This window comes from Ambystoma mexicanum, chromosome 14 (assembly GCF_040938575.1).
Source record: "Ambystoma mexicanum isolate Mex_15411 chromosome 14, UKY_AmexF1_1, whole genome shotgun sequence".
Lineage (NCBI taxonomy): Eukaryota > Metazoa > Chordata > Amphibia > Caudata > Ambystomatidae > Ambystoma > Ambystoma mexicanum.
Genome location: NC_090940.1, coordinates 538,934,176 through 538,955,049, shown reverse-complemented (window position 1 = coordinate 538,955,049; position 20,874 = coordinate 538,934,176). Strand labels below are relative to the sequence as shown.

Below are 20,874 nucleotides of genomic sequence, written 5' to 3'. Positions count from 1 at the left end.
CTGCTTACTTGAAGCAGCCCCCCCCCCCCAACACTCACAAACAAATCAATGGTGGTCCAGTGGGTTACTGGTCACGGATCAGCGCTCTGCACTGATCCATGACCAGCAATGCGCCATATCAGTGGTGTCCTTGGAAAGGGGAGAACCTCCCCTTTCCAGGGACACCACTTTTTGTCATATCCCTGGCGGTCTAGTGGGCCCCAGGGCCCCAAACCCCCTCCCACGTCCCTCGGTTTTATTTTATTTTTATTTTTTAAATTGTTCACCCCTGGGGGCAGTGATCATCTGCCCCCAGGGGTCTCTGGCGCTGTGGCCCTATGCTTTGGGGCCACGGGGAGAAGGGAGCCGCTTACCTAGTAAGCATCCCCCCACTCCCCCCGCGTCACAAATGGATCTGTATTGATCCGGTGGCATTGCTGCCCACGGATTGCGCGCCCTGCGCCCGATCCGCGGGCAGCAATGCCACAAAATGGGTATCGATACCCGCCTCGATCTCTGGCTTGAAATACAGCCGGAGATCGAGGCGGAACAAGGTCTCTTACCTTCTCTCTTCCCCATAGCATCCTCTTCCCCCGAAAATGGCTGGTGTGGGGAATTTACTTTCAGTTTCACGCCGACGTGCGTTACGCACGCTGACGTGAAACTGAAGGTAATCCAGCCCCCTGGCAGTGAGGGGGGACCCCCCCCTCACATAGCCCGGGGGTTGGATTACAGTTTTGCTCGATCCCTGCTTTGCAGGGATCGAGCAAAACAGAGTGCCTAAACCGACGAGCCGGCTCGTCGGTGGCAACCTGGAGCGCTTGCCACCGACGAGCCGGCTCGTTGGTGGCACTTAAGGGGTTAAACCAATCAAACGCTTGGGTTAGGTCTACAAAGAACAGGAACTCTCTCTGGCTTCCCTCCGGTATTTTCGCTTTTAGTGTACTTAATAGCATGATGTTTGCTTGGGTTCCCAGGTTTTTCACGAAACCGGATTGGAAGGGGCCCATGCACTCCGAGGACTGAGCCCAATCTTTAAATTTGTCCAGTAATAAGGACCCAAACAGTATTCCAAGCACGTCCAACAGGGCTTTTGGACGATAATTTCCTGGATTCCCTTTGTCGCCCTTTTTGTAGATCGGGACGACGTTAGCGGTTCTCCATGGTTCTGGAATTGATTGAGATTGCACGGAGGTGCTCATTATCTCCGAAATGAGCTATGCCCAATCTTCAAGATTTTTTTTTCAGGTCTGTGTTTGTAATCCCGTCAGGTCGGGGCGCTCTCGAGTTTTTTAGTTTCACGATTTTTCTCAAGATCGAATCGCTATCATACTCTATGTTCCATGGATTTGTTTTTGGCGGACAGTGTCGGATTGGGTCATTCGAGGGTTTTTGAAAAAGCACTGTAAAGTAGGTCACCCAGGTCACCCATCTTGTTTCCCCTATGTTGTTTAGGAGTGCTTCGCGGGTTGCATTGGCCGATGAGGCTATTAACGTTCAGAAATCTTTAGATTGTTTCTCACAGATGGTTCTGAGCATACTTTCCAAATCTTCTTGATATAGAGAGATTTTATAGGATTTTATCCAGTTTTTGTAGGCCTTTGCCGATTGTTTAGCTATCTTCTTATTTTCTGAGGTTGGAATAGTTTTCACTCATCTTATTTTTTGACACACGTCTCTCCTTTTAGCAACCAAGAGAGAGTTCTTTTTATGTAAGTGTTGAATTGAGTTGAAATTTGGTTTGCGCCACGGTTGGTGGTATGGGAGAAGGAGGGGACGATAGTCGACTTTTGCCAATCCTAGAAGACTGTCGTTTCCCTGCTTTGCCATGTAGTATTGTTCTGCACTTCGTTTTATGGAAGTGCTTGTTAACCTTAATAGCGTGCTGCGGTTTCGACTGAGTTCCATTTCTTTTCTCCTCAAAGTTGGTGGTACTGCCTATGAGGTGACCAACAAATTGCGGTCACTCTTGACTGTTCTCTTTATTGGAACTGACATTGTTATTTGAGATAAACTTCTGGAGACATAGATGTGGTCCAGTGTGGCCACTTGGCCCTCGTATTCCCAGGAGGGGTTAAAGGGCTTTTTGGAGGTCTTCACTGATTGTAAATTGTGGAGATCTCTCGAGTTCATGAGTTTTGTCCACTGCCTTCCTCTTTGGGCTGCGCCTGCTGATTTACCTCCTGAGTTTCGGTCTCTTTCACGTGGCTGCTTTGGTCAATTCCACTTTAAATGCCCTTGTTTACGCATGTGGGGTTGAGGTTGCCACATATCAGTGTGTAAGCAATGTCGTTTCCTATGGTCACCTCATCAATGAATGATTTAATCTTGCTCAGGAATTTCCTGTCCACCTGGGCTTTTGGGTTCCAGTAGGTGTTAATGGCCTCAGTTATTATATGCTTAAACTGCACACTGAACCCTGGGCCACAATTATTTATACCATCTTCACCAGCGCTCTAGAATGCCGACAAATTCCACCTTCATGGCATAAATTGATTATTGTCCTCATCTATAAAAAAAAATAGTTCTCCGATTGCCAGGGAATGACTGAACCATTACTCTGCTTGACGCCCCAGGCAAATTGTTTGCCCATCTAATTTTAAGAGATTTCAACATCTGGATGCGATCGCAGAATCTTCATGATCCATTTCAGACAGGATTTGTTCCAGGCTTAGGCACAGCGGTTAACCTACAGACCATGAATGCAATTAAAATGCATGAGCTTCAAACGAAACAACCAGTCTATATGGCCTTCTTAGATTTTAAAACTACCTTCGACTCTGTCTCCAGAGACCTGTTGAGAGCAAAGCTGGTAAATGCTGCTTGCCCTGCGCACATTCAAGCTTGAATTTTGCAATTGCACACTGATGCAACCATTCAAGTGCGCTTGACCTTAGATGGCAAACTCTCAGCCCCCATCCCACCTTTAGAGGCCTCAAGCAAGGCTGCATATTGGCGTCTGCGCTATTCAATTTCTTGATATCGGACATGAGACACCATTTCACTAAGATAATTTCCGATTCTCCTAAACTTGGCCAACAAACTGTGCCTTGGTTGTTTTATGCTGATGACCTTGTCCTCTTAGCTAAAACTCCAAAGTGATTGCAGGAACTGCTAACTACATTAGGATAATACGTTGAATTGAATCTACTTACAATACATCTTGACAAGACCAAAGTTTTAATATGTGCTTCTAAACATCAAATCAATAAATGTTCCTACACCTGGCATTTACATTTGAAGCGCTTGCAAGTGGTTAACGAGTATCGATACTTGGGTCTAAATACCAACAATCATGTATCCCTATCTTTTAGAACTAAAGGTTATAATGTGTATGGCTGTAGCCAAGCTCGCATTATACATGCAAAATGTGGTAGATTTTCTACTCTCCCTCTACTTACATTCTACAGCCAGAAGGTACCCCAAATCATTACATATGAGCTTGGCGGCCTGAATCCTTTTGGTTGCGCCTAGAAGGCTCCTTTTGGAAACAAGTCTTATCACTGCCTCAGAGTCAACCAATGTGTATTGTGAGGCATGAATTGGGCTCACTATCCTTAAAGAGCTCATATGCATGGAAACGGTGTTCCCAGTATAGGAAGTGTTTATCAGCTTCAAACCCAGACTCTTTGCTGAATGCCCTATCTGCGTATGTCAACTCCACTGAACACACATTTATGGCAACTTGGAGATGGAAAGTAACAGATCTTATGGCCGCAGCGGATATATCTAGTGAGCTCTTATTAACCAATCCCACCAGGGCCAAACAAAAACTGGCAATGTGATTGGATTTGGACAAGAGAACTGTGTATGACTCACTGTTAATTTCAAACTGAACTATTTGATTCTAAGCAATTTCAGGTACAGGAATCTATTTTTTAAGGTTCCGACTGAACTTGTGGTTAACAAATGATGTGCAGGCAAATCGTAGAATCATTACTAAATCTAGAAACATATGCAGATTTTGTCATGATTCGGGAAAGCATGAAACCTTGAAACATTTGCTTGCCTATTGTCCAGCTCTGCAGGAGAAACAAAAATTGTATCTACAACACCTTTTCTGTGATCACTCAATCTTGACATGTGAATCCTTTTGGGATAGACTATTTAGCTGTCAGCAAACTTGTGTTAGAATTGTGATTGTTAATTTCCTGTTACTACTTAATTTAGATTGAATCAGTCTATTTTATCTTATCCTTCAGGATATACTTTTCATCTTCTCTTCAGCATTTGAAAATTTTCTAAGATATAATATGTTTTCTATGTTAAATGTATCTGTAATGATGAAAAAAATGTCTTTTGAATTTGTATTTTCTTTTCAACTATATCAATACAATAATACAAATAAAAAAAGGGATTACTTTTTCTGGTATTACGAGAATGCAAGTTTGAGAACTGGACTCCTTTTTAGAGGAACTAACGTGTGTGAGAGAAAGAGAGAGAACGAGAGAACTGGCTCCCCCTAAAACGGGTGGGCAAAGATCCTGCATTGAGCGAGGCAACCTTCGTACCAGCCCTGAAAGGTACTATCTGACTCTTACCTAAAATCAACAGCTTTAATAAATGGCAACGGGGGACTCCAGCACTGGTTTATTCTAAGACATGAGCTGATGTCTTGACCTCAGTGCTGAACGACAGCAAAAGGCACATGTGATGGAAGTTTATCAGATAAATTCACATGCTCGGTGTGAGTTAGCCATGGAAAAATACCCACCACAACCAATACTTCACTTAAATCTTGTTCTATACAGCGTGTGAAAGGCAGGAAGAATAATCTTCCCCTCACATAAATACTAAGCTTAGCGCAAGGAGCATGTTTTTGGGTTATGAAGATATTACAAATTCACTGAAATTACTTTACTATGTTTGAAAGTAATATTGTCGGGTAAAACACTAGTGATTCACTATTGATAGATCAATCCCAGTTAACTACTACATTGGTTTACACCATGTCAATATTACATGCTGCCTGCAAACCCCCCAGAAGCTAAAGTAAACTTTAAGAAAACCAGATAGCGCTGAATGCACTCACTTCCTCAGTCAGGCTCCCTACATACCGTATTTTTACGATCATTGACAAACTACAGTTAACGCATTGTCATTCCAAGGCCGGCCATTAATGTTCATGGGGTGTCTAAAATATACACATCATGGTTTTCCTAAGGGTAATACTTTTAGTACCAATCGGGAACCACTTTTGTAACCCCTCCAACAAACAAATGCAAAAATATAGATCCGTGTATATGTCCAATCAGTGGACATATCCGTACTGGCTAAATTCCCTGAATTTACCTCTTTGCACTAGAATTCCGAACACTGAACCGATGGCCTAGCAGTATATTATAACAAAGCAAGTGTTCTGGCCAGAAGAGATACTGTAATGCAAGAGTTGTGTTTGCAAAATGTGTGGAGACTGTTGAAGCTCTGCACACGTCTATAGTATCTATAAGGCCTAATTCCTTGAAGAAACAGGTGCTGTGCCCATCTTTGCAGCCTGCAAGATAATTTGGGAAATTCAGGAGAAGAGTCAGTGAGCAGTGGCTTTCTTAAAAACCCCACTTGCTAAGTCAACTAGTACAGGGATCTGACTGTATGTGATTAGAGTCCAAAGATACTTTGGAAAGTCCTACTCCCCCAGCTCTTCCCACACCCCTTACAGGAGGTTTTCAGTACTGGGAGAAGCTGGCATAAATTTCGAAGGCCATATTAATATTGCTTACATTATCATCAAGATATGCTCATTGCCTCCCTCCCAAAACAAATTAGAGAAAGGATGGCAGTAGCTTGTTTTCACACTGTCCTAATCTACTGCTTAATGCGTTTACTGAAAGGGCAACCGCGGTACAACGGAGGAAAAACGTCTTACTGCTTGGCCACCTGAGGATACTGTATAGATCAAAACATGTACATGTACTGGCTATTGACACTTTTCCAGGTTGCCTGATTTGTGTTGTTGAAGAATAACCATTCAGATTTATTGAAAATGGTTATACACAAAAAATAATTTTCACTACATGCTTGAGTGACAACCCCAGCCACAAGAAGATTCTTGGTATTTCGTTTGTCTTTTCTTTAATCTATTCTATTGCTTGCAATGTCCACTATGCCTTATTTTCATCTAAAGTTGGTAATGTGACATTCGCTGCCTGTCGAACAGGAGGTTGGCGCTTGTGAGGTGTGTAGAATAAGAGTGCTAGGACACATGTTTGAGACACTGAGATTTGCTTTACACTGTCCTAGTTGGTTATCTGTTTTGAATAATATCAAACAGGGTAGAGATGGATTTTGGACCTTTTGTACTTTAGAGTAGGCTCTTGAACAAACTTTACATTAATCCTCCACCCTTGCACGGTTTTGCTTTTGTTGATCTCCCCTTGAGTTCCAAACCCTTACAGTAGGCTATCCTCCAACCCGCTACATAAAATCCTGTAAAGGCAATTCCCCAAGTTGAGAGAACAATTGTCCCACCAGTCTACCTCCCACTGTATATAAAGGGGACCTTAGGGTGGTAAATTGTGAATTTTGAGGGCGTTTAACATCTTTGGGCATACAAAAGCCCATGATTGAGTAGGCTGTAAGGAACTCATGGTGGCAACAGTAAAGACAGACAAGTGATCACAGTTCAACAGTGTTTATTGAAATTGTAATTGGTGAGATAAACACCTAATCTAAACCTAAATCTAAGATGGGAGCAAGCTATGACCATCAAATAATAAGGCAGTCCTAGTGGCATCTTGTCAAATAAAAAGGGCCTAGACTAAGGAGAAAACTATTGCCAATCCTTACAACTAAATTACAAAATAGTGTGGGGTAATGTTCAACAGAAAAGAAACAACTGTTAACAAAACGATGAGTCAGGACGGTATGGCTGGGTCTCCCTTCCCCACGTTTGAAGCATGGGACAAAGTGGGACTTCGCCCTCCTCCCTGGCTTGATACCATGCCTCAGCTGGGGCTCTTCCCCGAGCACAGCCTTGGGTTCCCTCATCCAGGTGATGCTCCCTCACTCATCTGCCCCCAGGTTTGGGATTTGAGGGTGCCAGCTCTGCCCACCTGAATAAGGGATTCTTGAGGTGTGGCCAGGAGAATACCCTCAGGTTTCTCACATACCCTTCCCCTATGCTGTTTGAACTGTTGTGTTTCGCCTGGATATTCCATGGTGTAACACCTATGCTTGGTCCAAGCATTCCATCATATAACTGGGACTGTCGCTGTTGGCACTTTCAACCCTTTCCCAGTTGATTAGGGCTTGTAAAGGAGATGGATTCAAGATATCTCTCACCTCTTTCTCTCTCCATCTTCCTTTGCCTATTCTGGGCTGCCATTAGCTCTTCCTCTGGGCTGTCAGGGCAAATTTCCATAGCATGGACCCACTTTCCATAAAATAAACATTGTTCAACCTGAAAGGCTTCTATAAACTAGAGGTTGATCCTCTTATTGAAGGGGCTATAAAAATGTTTTGTGACATGACCATCCTCTTGGCTTTGGCCCTTCTGGCTAATATAGGTTTCCTCTTGCATCTCCCAGTTTGGGGTTCTCATCTCTTCCCTTTTCTTTCTGTTTTATTCTGTTTTCTCCTTCTCTCCCTCTCTCTTCCAACCCTCCTTTACTTTTTTCTGTGCACTTACTCTATCAGAATTGTGACTCGACCTAGTATGATAGCAACAAATGTTTGTCTCCTCTCCCCCACCCTTTACTTGTCATCCCCCTCCAGCACTATCTGAAATGTTATCAGGCCTAGTACGATAGTCGCTTGTTTTGTTCTTCTCCCTCTTTTCTCCTCCCTCCTCCCTTGTTAATCTCCGGCTCTACCAGAAATGTCATCAGGCCTAGCACGGTAGTCGCCTGTCTGTTTCCCATTTCCTTCCTATCTGTGTTTTAGCTCTTGCACTATCTGAAATGTCATCAGGCCAAGTATGATAGTTAATTTCACATTCTTGTTGTTCATGGCATGTAAGAATGTCATTGTATTTTCCCTAGTTCCCTCCCTTGCCGTGAATCGTTTTGAAACACATTGTGTATAGGCGCTATATTAATAAACTATCATATCATACTAATATTTGCTTGCCCCTTCTTATTCCCTCTGAATAATGATAGGTTTCTGGGATTTTGTTTTCTGTAGAAAGGGTCTCCAGAGCTCATTCTGATGTTTTATGAGATTATATTTCCTCCAAGGTCTCATATATTGGATTCTTTTTGGGTATTTAGTTTTTCCCACTTCTCAAATCTTCCCTTGCCCAAAAAATTAGGGTATTTCATGGATCCCTTAGACCTTTTCCTTTTCCCCGAAATTAATTCACGAGTAATTTCTCTAGCGACGGGGTCTTATACTTCCTAGGCCAGGGGAGACAGTGGTTTATTAGGGATTTCAATTCCTGCTTTGCAGGATTTGGATCTTCTGGGGAAAGGAAGGGATGATCTACCTGAGACTAATCAAACTCATTTGCGTGTGTAGTAGCCTCCTTGGATGGAGGTTTCGACATGTTCTCATATATAAGCGTCCCTTGTATTTCACCTCGAAAAATGATTTTAGGAGTAGAGGAAAAGTTGAGCAGAACACATTTGAGCTCGTCTCCGCACGATACGAGGGGAAAGATCTCTATATCTATTTTCTTGTGGGGTATCACAATGAGGGCTGAGGTGGCAGAACAACCCATCTAAGTCCAGAGAGACCACCATTTTATCTCTCCCTGGTATCAGATAGCTTTGGGGATATCGGAGGTAATAACTATTGCCCTCTTCTGTTTTCCGTTCAGTTACAATTGCTTGGGGCTTTAAAGGGTGAAAGGTAACACCCACTCTAAATGTTTAGTCCCCATGAGGCGGATCGATTTCCTTGGGGCTGGCTTTTCTGGAACTCTGGTCGCCAGTGTGGTAGAGTCCACAATTTGTTTCAGTTGAGTCAGATCCCACCTCTGACACGATATGTCAGGACTCTTGAGCACAGCACACTCCTGGGCCTCTCCAGCATGAAATCATAGTTTAGTTCCACGATATCAAACCCCTTCATAGGCTAAGTCTCTTTCCTGCAATAGTCTCTTGCCTTGGAAGGTTTGCTGATTCAAAGTAACAAACAAAAGTTCTCTCTGTGTTCTTGCACCTTGGGTGATTACTCTTCGCTTCTAGGACCTCCCTCCGCCGGGCTCATGTCCTCTTTGTCAACTAGGCCTCCCTCGTGAGGTTCAATACGGCCTCTCAAATTATTCTTTACTTCTTTTCGTAAAACGGTAAACAAATAAACAAAAGTTATCTGGGCGATTGCTCTTTGCCCCTTGGATCTCCCTCTGCCGGGCTCAAATCCTTCTGACAGCTTGGGCCTCCCTCCATCGGGTTCACTGCGGCCTTTCTTTAACACAGTTAATGTATTCCTAATACAGTTCATGTATTGCTCAGTTTCATCAGTAAGCAGGGTTTATTTCTCCTAGCTTTCTCTCAGTAGCCCTCTTTCAGGTTCACATTTGCCAATTATCACAATTCAGTCGTAAACGGGTCAGAGACTTTCGATTGTACACAGGATTTGACGTAACTCTACTAGGACCACTCTAACCCTTCACGCCACCCTTTCCTACGGTCTTCTGTTTCTTTTAGTTTCAAAAACAGGCCTCAGTCAGAGCCTTTCGAAGGATCACCCACATGGCGCCGGACCCCTCTGCACCTGGACCTCAACTGGGCTTTCTTTAAAGTTCAAACGCACACACAAGTTTGTACTCTTGCAAATTCCATGCATTCAAAATGTTGCTACTTGCAACCTTGGCCTCAACACAGTTCAGTTTGCTATCGGCTTCCTCCTACTCACCGGCTGTGCTGAACCCGTTGGCTTCTCTGATCTCTGGTGAAGAGGGAAAATGGGATGATCCCTTCCCCGGATTTCCGTCCAGACCATGGCCTATGATGTCACGATCTAAGCTCCCACCGCGGGATGAGTTCAGTGCTCCCACTGCTGCCCCGGACGTCAAGATCCACCGTGGCCACACACCGCACACCAAGGCCAGCTGCGCGTTACCCAAGGCACGTGGTGGGACCTCGGGTGGAGCTGAGGCCGACCATATGGACCAACTTGATTAGACGTCACCCACCAGTATCGCCATTGCTGGAGATGACATGACGACATAGCCAACGGACAAGGACACACGTGACACCAAGCACCTGGATCAGACACACACCAACCCACACGAAGAACATGCTCGGTGCTATGACGTAGAGGACCGCTCACACTCACACACATGCATCGTTGTTATTTTTCACATAGGCCAACTACTGCACCGCAGAAACGCAAGATGCCAGAAGAGCTTGTGTATATGCTTGCAGACGCTTTCGCTACTAAAAACTCTGAAGATGTCACCCTGCAGATGGACTAATATATAAGGACCCCAGTCGCACCTTGCGACCCCCGTGTTATGGACTGTATGCTGCCACCCATAGACTAGGCCAAGGTAGGCCGCAAACTAGAGTCCCCAGGCCTGGAGCAGCTCAGACAGAGCTGCAAGGTGCTGATCATGCCGAGCAAACCCCGACGGAAGCCCCTCAGCCAAGGACACGAAGCTGCAATCTAAACGCCGCGCTCCCAGCGCCAAGGTTACACCTGCCACTGCTAAACACTCCTCGGAGCCGCAATACAAATCAAATACCCATAATTCTGCTTCAGCCACGGTCTCCCAACACGTGACCAGGCCGACCTGATACAATGCCAAGCTCCAAGGACCAGAGAAGCTCTGGGGTCCCACGTCTGGGACCCGGACTGCAACAACGAAGTTACAAGTTGGACACCGGCAGCGATGGGAAGGGAGCACCCAATAGCCAGTAGTAAGACCTGTCCATTGTCCGCCACTGACACATAGTCATACATTGTTGCCAACGTCGGGTACATCACGAGCTGGGAACGCCGATGGACCCAGGCTTGGGGGCTCGCGGATGTCCTAATCCGAATACGAGGGGCTAACCACTGACGGCACTATAATTCAACCAATCACTAACTTTCTTCATGTAACACTTTCTATGTAGCCATTTTTAGGGACGACCCAAGTGTACCACCTGACCTCTTCTCCACCACTAATATTTTCCCCTATACTGACCCTACCACTCGGGGAACCAACCCAGAAAGCGTTAGGTTTAGGGGCTAGTTTTCCCAGGTGACGCACGTAGCGGCGTCATCCGATTAGAAAAAGGGCCAGCGAGCCCATCACGGCTGAGATGTTCCTTGGGTACCTATTGTCATGATGTCTACCCCCGGAGCACCAGGCGAGGCCCAGCACCCCTGGGAGCAGGCATCACGCCCCCGGGTAAAAGCCCAGCGGCCCTTTATAGGGGCTCTTTGGACTGTGTCCTGGCGCCAGGCTCATAAGGGGAAGTGTTTGGTGCACTTACCTGAAGCAGACCATGCTGCACACTCACCTGATGCAGACCATGCTGCATGAAGAACCAAGCCAAATGAGTCTTAGGAGGGGTTCTATTTTTCTGAAGGAACTATTTTGTTACTTGGGTGGGGCTGTGGAAGAATACTCACCTGGAACTTCTTCCAAGGCTATTTAAGCCACGCCCGGACAGCCACACGTGCTTCGCGTTGTTCTGCATCCCAGCAGCTGAACGCTCACCGTGTCTGCTCCTGCACCTGGACTCCAGCCACGCCCGCCTCAAACCTGGAACACCTGTAAGGGAATAAGAGAAGAGAAAGGTGAAAACCAAGAACTATTTCAAACTTCTTACCTGCATCCGGAATCTTCACGCCAGCATTCCTGAAGGAAGACTTCCATTTTAAAAGCACTGCGTTGCTCGCTGCAGCGCCGCGCTTCACTCACCTGTTCCCGAGATGCCGCCCGGCTCCATCGCAGCTCTCAGCACCGGTCGCCACATCTCTGCACCTAGGGGAGAGAAGAAGAGACAAAAGGTGAGCAAGGGAAAACAAGAGGAAAGCCGAACTTTCAGCCATATTACTTACCGGCTTTTCTTGGTGAACCATTCCACATCTCGGGTCGGCGCCGCATCTTTGGCAGGTACCGCACCCCGGCCCCTATGGGGAAAGGACAAAAGACATTACTGGGGAATTATAAAGACAGCGCTAACTCACCTGATTTTACCACCGGCAATTTAACCCCTCAACGCATCGCCTTTGTTCTGCACCTGAAATAAAGGACAGATCACAGGTTAGGAAAAACAACATAAAAGGAGGCTCACACTTGAACTTTTGCATCTTCATACTTACGGCATATCGCTCAGAAAAGTCAAGTGGATTTGCCAGCGCCATTCTGAAAACCAGTGAAGTAACTGGACGAACGCGCGCCCCTGCACCAGAAGCAGGATGGAGAGTTCATCCTTCCAAACCATAAGGTGAGCTTAAACCGGGGGTTTTGGAGGAAGTCAGAGAAGAACGAAGGGGGAAAGGGGGGAGCAAGCACACTATTCAGCAGACAGTTAATCCCCTTTCTCATCTGCAGAAGGATATTCCTACGGGCCAGACAAGCAAGATTTGGGGGTCCTGTTCAATCGGTGGTCCGAATTCTGCGCATCACGTTTGAAGAGGCCACAGCAACCCAGACCAGAGCCTCCGTGGGAGCCAGGTGAGCGTTACAGAACGCGAAGCCTTCCTACAAATTCCCACCCAGGCGCTATGGAAACTTCTGAGACTGACCAGTTGGCCCAACTACTGGGGGAATTACGGGCCGAAGTACACGCCGCTCGTCAAGAGACTAATGATCTCAGGAGGGAAGTGATTGTAACAAAGGAAAGAGCTGATGACCTGGCTAGACAGCTTTTGCAAGGTCAAGCTGGACAAACTCCTTTACCCGGTTCCGGAGGGAACCCCGCTCCTGTGCTTTCCAGTAACCCGGTGCAGATTAATCTACCTGGAAACATGCCGTTGGCCCCACCCGAACGCTTTGCTGGGGACCCCAAACGGTTCGCTGTATTCATGAATCAGTGTCGTTTGCATTTCCTGTGCAGACCTGGGGCCTTCCCTAATGACCAGACCAAGGTAGCCTTTATATTGTCATATCTCAGCGGCAGTGCTGCCGATTGGTCAGTTCCACTGGTAACTCAAGATGACCCGATTCTTCGTGATTTTCAAAGATTTCAAGCAAGCATGGAAAGGTTATTTGCTCGTCACTCCCAGGGGCAGGCTCTAGATGACGAACTTCTATCTCTGCGACAAGGCAATCAAGACCTTCTTTCCTACATTGCAACCTTTAATAGACTAATTGTGGAAACTGGGTGGCCAGAGGATAAAAGAATCACGTTATTTTATCGAGGTCTACGCGGAGAACTTAAAGATGTCCTGGCCCAAGTTGTAAATCCGCCCCAAGAGTGCTCAGAATATATAGACTTAGTGGTCCAATTGGATCACAGACTGCAAAACAGAAAAGCAGATCGGTCCAAGTTTGAGACCCGGGTGTTAGTCAAGACCCACGCTAACCTCAAGGGGGCTGAAGCCTCTGAGCCAATGCAAATCGGAGGAGTTAAAGGACCTTTAACGCAAAAGGAACATGAAAGAAAACGGCAGATGCACTTATTGTGGATCCTCTGGACACTTTTTACAAGATTGCCCGGCAAGGCCGCCCAGAAAGGTGGTAGGAGCCGCAGATAAAATCCATGAAACCTCTGTATCGGGAAATGACCCCGCCCGACAAGCGTAGGGGTCCGCTTGCCGAGCTTGAAAACGAACTCTCAGACCTCGCATTTCACTGTGCCAATGGTCCTCGTAGATCCGGAACAGCCTAAGCAGTTGCATTCAATAAAGGCATACATCGATAGTGGGCCTATAGGAAACTACGTGGATCATGAATTGGTCTCCAGGGTTAACCTCCCTCTGCGTCCTAAAACCAGCAAAGATGTCATCACCACAGTCGATGTAACCGAAATTGCCTCGGGACCGGTAACACATTCCACAGCTGAGGTAACACTTGTAGGTCCGGACGGCCATCGGGAGGCAGTTGTGTTTGATGTAATCAAGGCTCCACAGTTTCAGGTTATTCTCGGAATCCCTTGGTTAGAGACACATAATCCTCGAATTGATGGGCGAGCGAAGAGAATAACCTTTCCGGAGTGTGCACGAACCTGCTACCCAGAAAATCTGAAGATCAGTCTAGCCTCAGTAACCTCTGTCTCCATTCAACTACCTCCGGAATACCAAGACTTTCAGGACGTCTTCCAAAAGGAACAGGCCAACACGTTACCTCCTCACAGATCGTACGATTGCCAAATCGATCTGGTGCCCGGTGCACAACCCCCTTGTAGCAGGATTTATGCCCTTACTGAGCCGGAGAATCTGCATTTGAGACAATATTTAGACCAATACCTAGCCAATGGTTTCATTCGCCCGTCAAAGTCTCCGGCATCCTTGGCTTTGTTCTTCGTGCCAAAAAAAGAAGGCGACCTTAGAACTTGTATCGATTACCACGCATTGAACCAGATAACTGTTAAAAACCGTTATCCTCTGCCTCTGATCCCTGAACTCCTTGACCAGGTGAAGGACGCTTGCATATACACCAAGTTAGATGTCCTGGGGGCTTATCATCTGGTACGAGTAAAAGAAGGCGACGAATGGAAAACAGCCTTCCGTACAAAATATGGACTATTCGAATACCAGGTGATGCCTTTCGGGTTGTGCAACGCGCCTGCTGCCTTCCAATTCTTCATGAACGATGTCCTTCGGGAACTCATCGATGTCTGTGTTGTCGTGTATATCGATGACATTCTGGTGTACTCCTCTTCAGAATCTGATCACAGAAAACATGTCAGGGCCGTCCTTGAGAAATTGCGCCAGCACAAACTGTTTGCAAAGCTGGAAAAATGCGTTTTCCATACCACCGAGGTTGAGTTTCTTGGATTCATCCTGACACCTAAAGGGGTCCGAATGGACTCACGGAAAGTGGATGCCATCCTCAAATGGCCATCACCTAGTTCAGTGAAAGGTGTCCAAAGCATGCTTGGTTTTGCCAATTTTTATCGCAGGTTTATCCCGGAATTTTCACGGGTGGTGCAACCCATCACTGCACTCTTGCGGAAGAATAAACGTTTTGAATAGACCGAGGAAGCTGAACAGGCCTTTCAGGAATTAAAAGCTAAATTTACGTCCACACCTATTTTGAAACACCCGCGTCCTGATCTCCCATATATAGTCGAAACCGACGCATCCAGCTTAGCCATGGGAGCTGTCCTGTCTCAGAGAGACCCCGAAACCAACCAACTGCACCCCGTAGCATTTTGTTCCAGAAAGTTCTCGCCTCCGGAGATAAATTATGCAATCACCGATAAGGAATTATTAGCCATTAAGTCCGCCTTTAAGGCTTGGCGGCATTATCTTCTTGGCGCCAGGCATACCATCACCGTGATCACTGATCACCGAAATTTACAATATTTAAAAACTGCCAAGGCTCAGTCTTCACGACAGCTCCGATGGGCTTTATTCTTTGCTGAGTTCGATTTTGTAATCACCTACCGTCCCGGCTGTAAGAATGGCAACGCGGATGCGCTATCTCGAATTGGAATGGGAGAAATGGACACAAACTCAGAACCTGTGCCGATAATTCCCGAACAAAGAATCTTGGGGATAACCACTTTACAAACCCTTGAAGACATTCAAGCACGGGTAAAACTATTCCTGGACTCTTCAGCCTTGCAGGATTGGATCAAAAGGGGGTCTGCCTTTTCAATCAATGAGGGCTTACCTTACTTCCAAGGACGTTTATTTTTGCCAGAAAAGGAATTGCAAGAACTGGTTATTTCCCGTCATCACGATACTCTGATGGAAGGACATCCTGGCATTGCCAAAACGGAGGAAAAAATTAAACGACAATTCTGGTGGCCGTCCTGGCGAAAGGATATTAAATCTTTCGTGATGTCCTGTGGAGTTTGCGCCCAAAACAAAGGTCAAAAAACAAAACCCGCCGGTCTTCTTCAACCCTTAGACATTCCACCGGCACCTTGGCACACCTTGTCACTAGATTTTATCGCGGACCTGCCCTCTTGTAATGGATACAATACTATTCTTGTGGTGGTGGATTTATTTTCCAAGATGGCCCATTTTATTCCATTGAAAGGATTACCTTCAGCTTTTGTTCTTGCCAAGGAATTCCTCGAAAATGTCATCCGTCTGCATGGATTCCCGTCCATACTAATCTCCGATCGGGGAAGCCAGTTTATTTCTCATTTTTGGAAAAAGTGTTGTCAACTGGCACAAATCGACATAAGACTCTCAACCAGCCACCACCCACAGACCGATGGTCAGATGGAGAGAACGAACCAGACCCTTGAACAATATCTACGATGTATGTTGCACCAATCGGAGGGTAATTGGAAGGACATTTTATGGGTGGCTGAATATGCATACAATAACTCGATACACTCTGGAACTGGTCAGAGCCCCTTTTATACCCTATATGGACATCACCCTCGTACTTCAGACTTGGACTCACCTTTGAGCCTCGAAATGCCCGCAGTGGACCATTTGCATTCTACGATTACTCAAGCCTTCAAGGATGCTACTGCACGCTTACAAAATGCGAAAGAGAAATACAAAAAGAATGCGGATCTGCATCGAAAGGAGGCGCCTCCATACCAAATAGGGGATCAAGTATGGTTGGCTACCAAACACTTATCACTCAAGGGACCTCAGACTTTTAATCCAAGGTATTTAGGCCCTTACTCGATCAAAGCTATAATTAACCCAGTGGCAGTCAAGCTAGATCTACCAGCTAACATGCGGATTCACCCCGTTTTTCATGTGTCGCTTTTGAAACCAGTGCAACCAGGAACCAGATTAATAAAGCCACCAGAACCAATCCAGATAGATGGAGAGCCTGAATTCGAGGTGAAGAACATTTTAGACTCTAAGATCTCAAAATCAAAACTTTTCTATCTAATTGATTGGAAGGGGTACGGGCCTCAGGAAAGATCTTGAGAACCCAGCGACCACGTACATGCACCTCGGCTAGTAAGAAGGTTCCATCGGAATTTCCCGAACAAACCGAAACCTCCTGGGGAAACGACCTTGGGGGGTGGGGGGAGTGCTGTCATGTCTACCCCCGGAGCACCAGGCCAGGCCCAGCACCCCTGGGAGCAGGCATCACGCCCCCGGGTAAAAGCCCAGCGGCCCTTTATAGGGGCTCTTTGGATTCTGTCCTGGCGCCGTTGGCGCCAGGCTCATGTTGGACATCAGTGCTGGCGCCATAGGCGCCAGGCTCATAAGGGGAAGTGTTTGGTGCACTTACCTGAAGCAGACCATGCTGCACACTCACCTGATGCAGACCATGCTGCATGAAGAACCAAGCCAAATGAGGCTTAGGAGGGACTATTTTTCTGAAGGAACTATTTTGTTACTTGGGTGGGGCTGTGGAAGAATACTCACCTGGAACTTCTTCCAAGGCTATTTAAGCCACGCCCGGACAGCCACACGTGCTTCGCATTGTTCTGCATCCCAGCAACTGAACGCTCACCGTGTCTGCTCCTGCACCTGTACTCCAGCCACCCCCGCCTCGAACCTGGAACACCTGTAAGGGAATAAGAGAAGAGAAAGGTGAAAACCAACAACTATTTCAAACTTCTTACCTGCATCCGGAATCTTCACGCCAGCATTCCTGAAGGAAGACTTCCATTTTAAAAGCACTGCGTTGCTCGCTGCAGCGCCGCGCTTCACTCACCTGTTCCCGAGACGCCGCCCGGCTCCATCGCGGCTCTCAGCACCGGTCGCCACATCTCTGCACCTAGGGGAGAGAAGAAGAGACAAAAGGTGAGCAAGGGAAAACAAGAGGAAAGCCGAACTTTCAGCCATATTACTTACCGGCTTTTCTTGGTGAACCATTCCACATCTCGGGTCGGCACCGCATCTTTGGCAGGTACCGCACCCCGGCCCCTATGGGGAAAGGACAAAAGACATTACTGGGGAATTATAAAGACATTTAGAGGGGTCGCCCTCATCGCTAACTCACCTGATTTTACCACCAGCAATTTAACCCCTCAACGCATCGCCTTTGTTCTGCACCTGAAATAAAGGACAGATCACAGGTTAGGAAAAACAACATAAAAGGAGGCTCACACTTGAACTTTTGCATCTTCATACTTACGGCGTATCGCTCAGAAAAGTCAAGTGGATTTGCCAGCGCCATTCTGAAAACCAGTGAAGTAACTGGACGATCGCGCGCCCCTGCACCAGAAGCAGGATGGAGAATTCATCCTTCCAAACCATAAGGTGAGCTCAAACCAGGGGTTTTGGAGGAAGTCAGAGAAGAACGAAGGGAGAAAGGGGGGAGCAAGCGCACACTATTCAGCAGACAGTTAATCCCCTTTCTCATCTGCAGAAGGATATTCCTACGGGCCAGACAAGCAAGATTTGGGGGTCCTGTTCAATCGGTGGTCCGAATTCTGCGCATCACGTTTGAAGAGGCCCCAGCAACCCAGACCAGACCTGCGCCTCCGTGGGAGCCAGGTGAGCGCTACACCTATGCTCCGAGAACCTGTCCCTGTCTGTTTTGTGCAATAAACAGCAATGACTCTTTGCTCTTGTGTGTGCCTCATACTCCTTTGGGACACAGGAGGAGTTGGAGCATCCGCAACACCGGAGGTCCGCGGACGGCCCTGCCGACCCCCAGGAAATCACCCTGACACTGGAGTGAAGGATAGTACCACGGTAGCCAGCTTGCCTCTCCGCCTGCGTTAACAATGCGGGAGGCCCCCGTGTACCTTTGACATCTGCTGTTCCCACGCCAGCTGTAACTCCTGGTCTTATGATTTCCCTTTCGGAGGCTTCATGGGTCTGAGTTGAAAAGGACAAGGGCACTTCCCCCTTCGTCCTTCCAGGTCTCACCGCCTTTCTCCTCCGTTTGAACTGGCAGTTTGGTGTAGCTGTCTCCTCATGCATTCAGCCTTGCTCGAAGTGTACTTTCGTGCTCCGCATTTTATCCCTGCGGGGAAGGTAAAGGGCCATCAGGTGTACGTGGTTATTGTCAATTGCCTGACTCTGCCGAACCTGTGTGTTGAGACGTGGTAGGTAAACAAACGGCTCTGGTGTTAGTACGATTTCTGTTACAGTGTAAGAAAGTTTTCGTGTACGAAAAGAGGCGGGGGGTAGAGTTTCTAAGCATCCTGTCGGGCAGGATGGGGAACCAGAAACATATGGAACTATCTCCCTTGTCTTAGGGGTTATGGTGTACTCGGAAGCGTAGGATTATAGGGTTTGTGAAATGTGTAGGAGGGATTAAGGGAGCTATAGCGTTCGGTTACAATCTACTGGGGATTTGCAAAATGATAATCAGAGGGACGGGAAAAAGAATGATTGGCAGTACTTGGGTAGGTAGCCGGAAAGTAGGGACTCTGGGGAATGAAGTACCCCACAATAACCTTGTTCAGGTTCCTACTTGGTTTCATTGCCAATGAGGGACTGTTGGATTCTTGATGAGGGAAAATAACTTTGCGGGTTGACTTTGGAATAGCCTATAAATGCCTTTGGAATACTCTATGGCCTCAAGAACGTCACCCTCCTCCCTGGCGTGATACCGTGCCTCACCTGGGGCTCTTCCCCGAGCACTACCTCAGGTTCCCTCATCCAGGTGATCCTTCCTTTCTCGTCCGCCCCCAGGGTTGGGATTTGAGGACATCAGCCCTTCCCTGGCCACCTGAATAAGGGATTCTCGAGGTCTGCTCGGGAGAATACCCTCAGGTTTCTGACAAAACCTTCATAAGTTCTGTTTTCATTTACTTTATTCTTCTTATACTGTTCCTCCGTACTCACGACAAAGAACGTGTGCACGTTTATATGTGATCTCCCTACAAGAGAAGAACATCAAATGATCAACCTTAAGACCAAATCCTATATGTCACAAAACTCTGGAGAATCTATACCACAATGTATTGTTGCGTGCACAGGTGGTTTATCCTGTATAAAATACGGAACATGCACATATTTGATCATTCCCACTTTGTCAGAACTATGTATATATTAGCTGAATGAGCTTTATAAATATCACAAGCATCACTGCTGTTTTTGGTATAGAGGTGATGTCTGTTTTTCATTACAGTTGAGTAGCGATTGCAGAGGGTCAATAAACGGTCGTCGCAATTCTAATCATGTGCCTTTTCTTACAGCAATACGACAAGAGTTAAGCAGAATCAGTACAACATAGTGACAACACAGCATCCACACTTCTGGAAGATACAAGGGGTTCTCAGAAGATTCAGTGTGTCTCAAGGTCACGTACAAGATGGAGGAAGACACTGGCACTGTATATGTTCTTACCCTTTTATTAGCAGACTCAGCACACTTTGAAGCTTGCTGCCTTGGATTTGCTTCATTTCAAAGTCTTAAAAGAGAATATACAAATGAAAGAATTTCCAGATTTTTTAGATTTCATCCTGACATTGCACATCCGATTCGTCAGCCTTTTTGTATTTTATATTTGCTTATTTAAATGTATTACTTTTCTTTTAGTAGTAGATTAAGAAATTATGTGAGCCATTTGCTTTTAATAGATGACTTCAGAGTAATTTAACTGGTAGTCTGCAATGTTGAAGACCCTTTGCCAACAGAAATGTATTGTGGCATCACCGGAAAAAACAAGAGACATGGTAATGAATAGTCAAATGACAATTTATGTGTCTCCGAGTTATCACAATATTACAATGGTACGTCAGTGCACCACAGTATCTGTGTTCATATTGGTAATAAACTGTTTATTGTCCACACACCTGCATTTTGTGTTGCCTTGCTCGCTTGCTGTACTGTAAATAAGACTTTTATTGATCTTCAAACTTTTTTAGACGTTCAGGCAGGCATATTCTTTATGACAAGGCCTCTTTGTTTGCAAATTCTGAGCAGCATCTGAGAAACAGCAGATAGGGACTATGCTGGTGTAGGGGAGGGAGCTTTTCTAAAAGCAGCATTTTAGAATATAATTTAAAATAATTCACTTGT

The 20,874-nt window shown here is 46.3% G+C and overlaps 1 protein-coding gene across 22 annotated transcripts in view; it reads left to right on the top strand.

Moving 5' to 3' along the window:
* EVL (Enah/Vasp-like) overlaps positions 1-20,645 on the top strand; it is a 965,108-nt gene extending 944,463 nt beyond the window's left edge. For all 22 annotated transcript variants that reach the window (XM_069637816.1, XM_069637808.1, XM_069637813.1 and 19 more), the window contains one exon: positions 20,049-20,645. In XM_069637816.1, the coding sequence (XP_069493917.1) occupies positions 20,049-20,086 (38 nt within the window). In that variant the 3' untranslated portion in view covers positions 20,087-20,645. The remainder of the gene's footprint in view (positions 1-20,048) is intronic.
* The last annotated feature ends 229 nt before the right edge of the window (positions 20,646-20,874 follow it).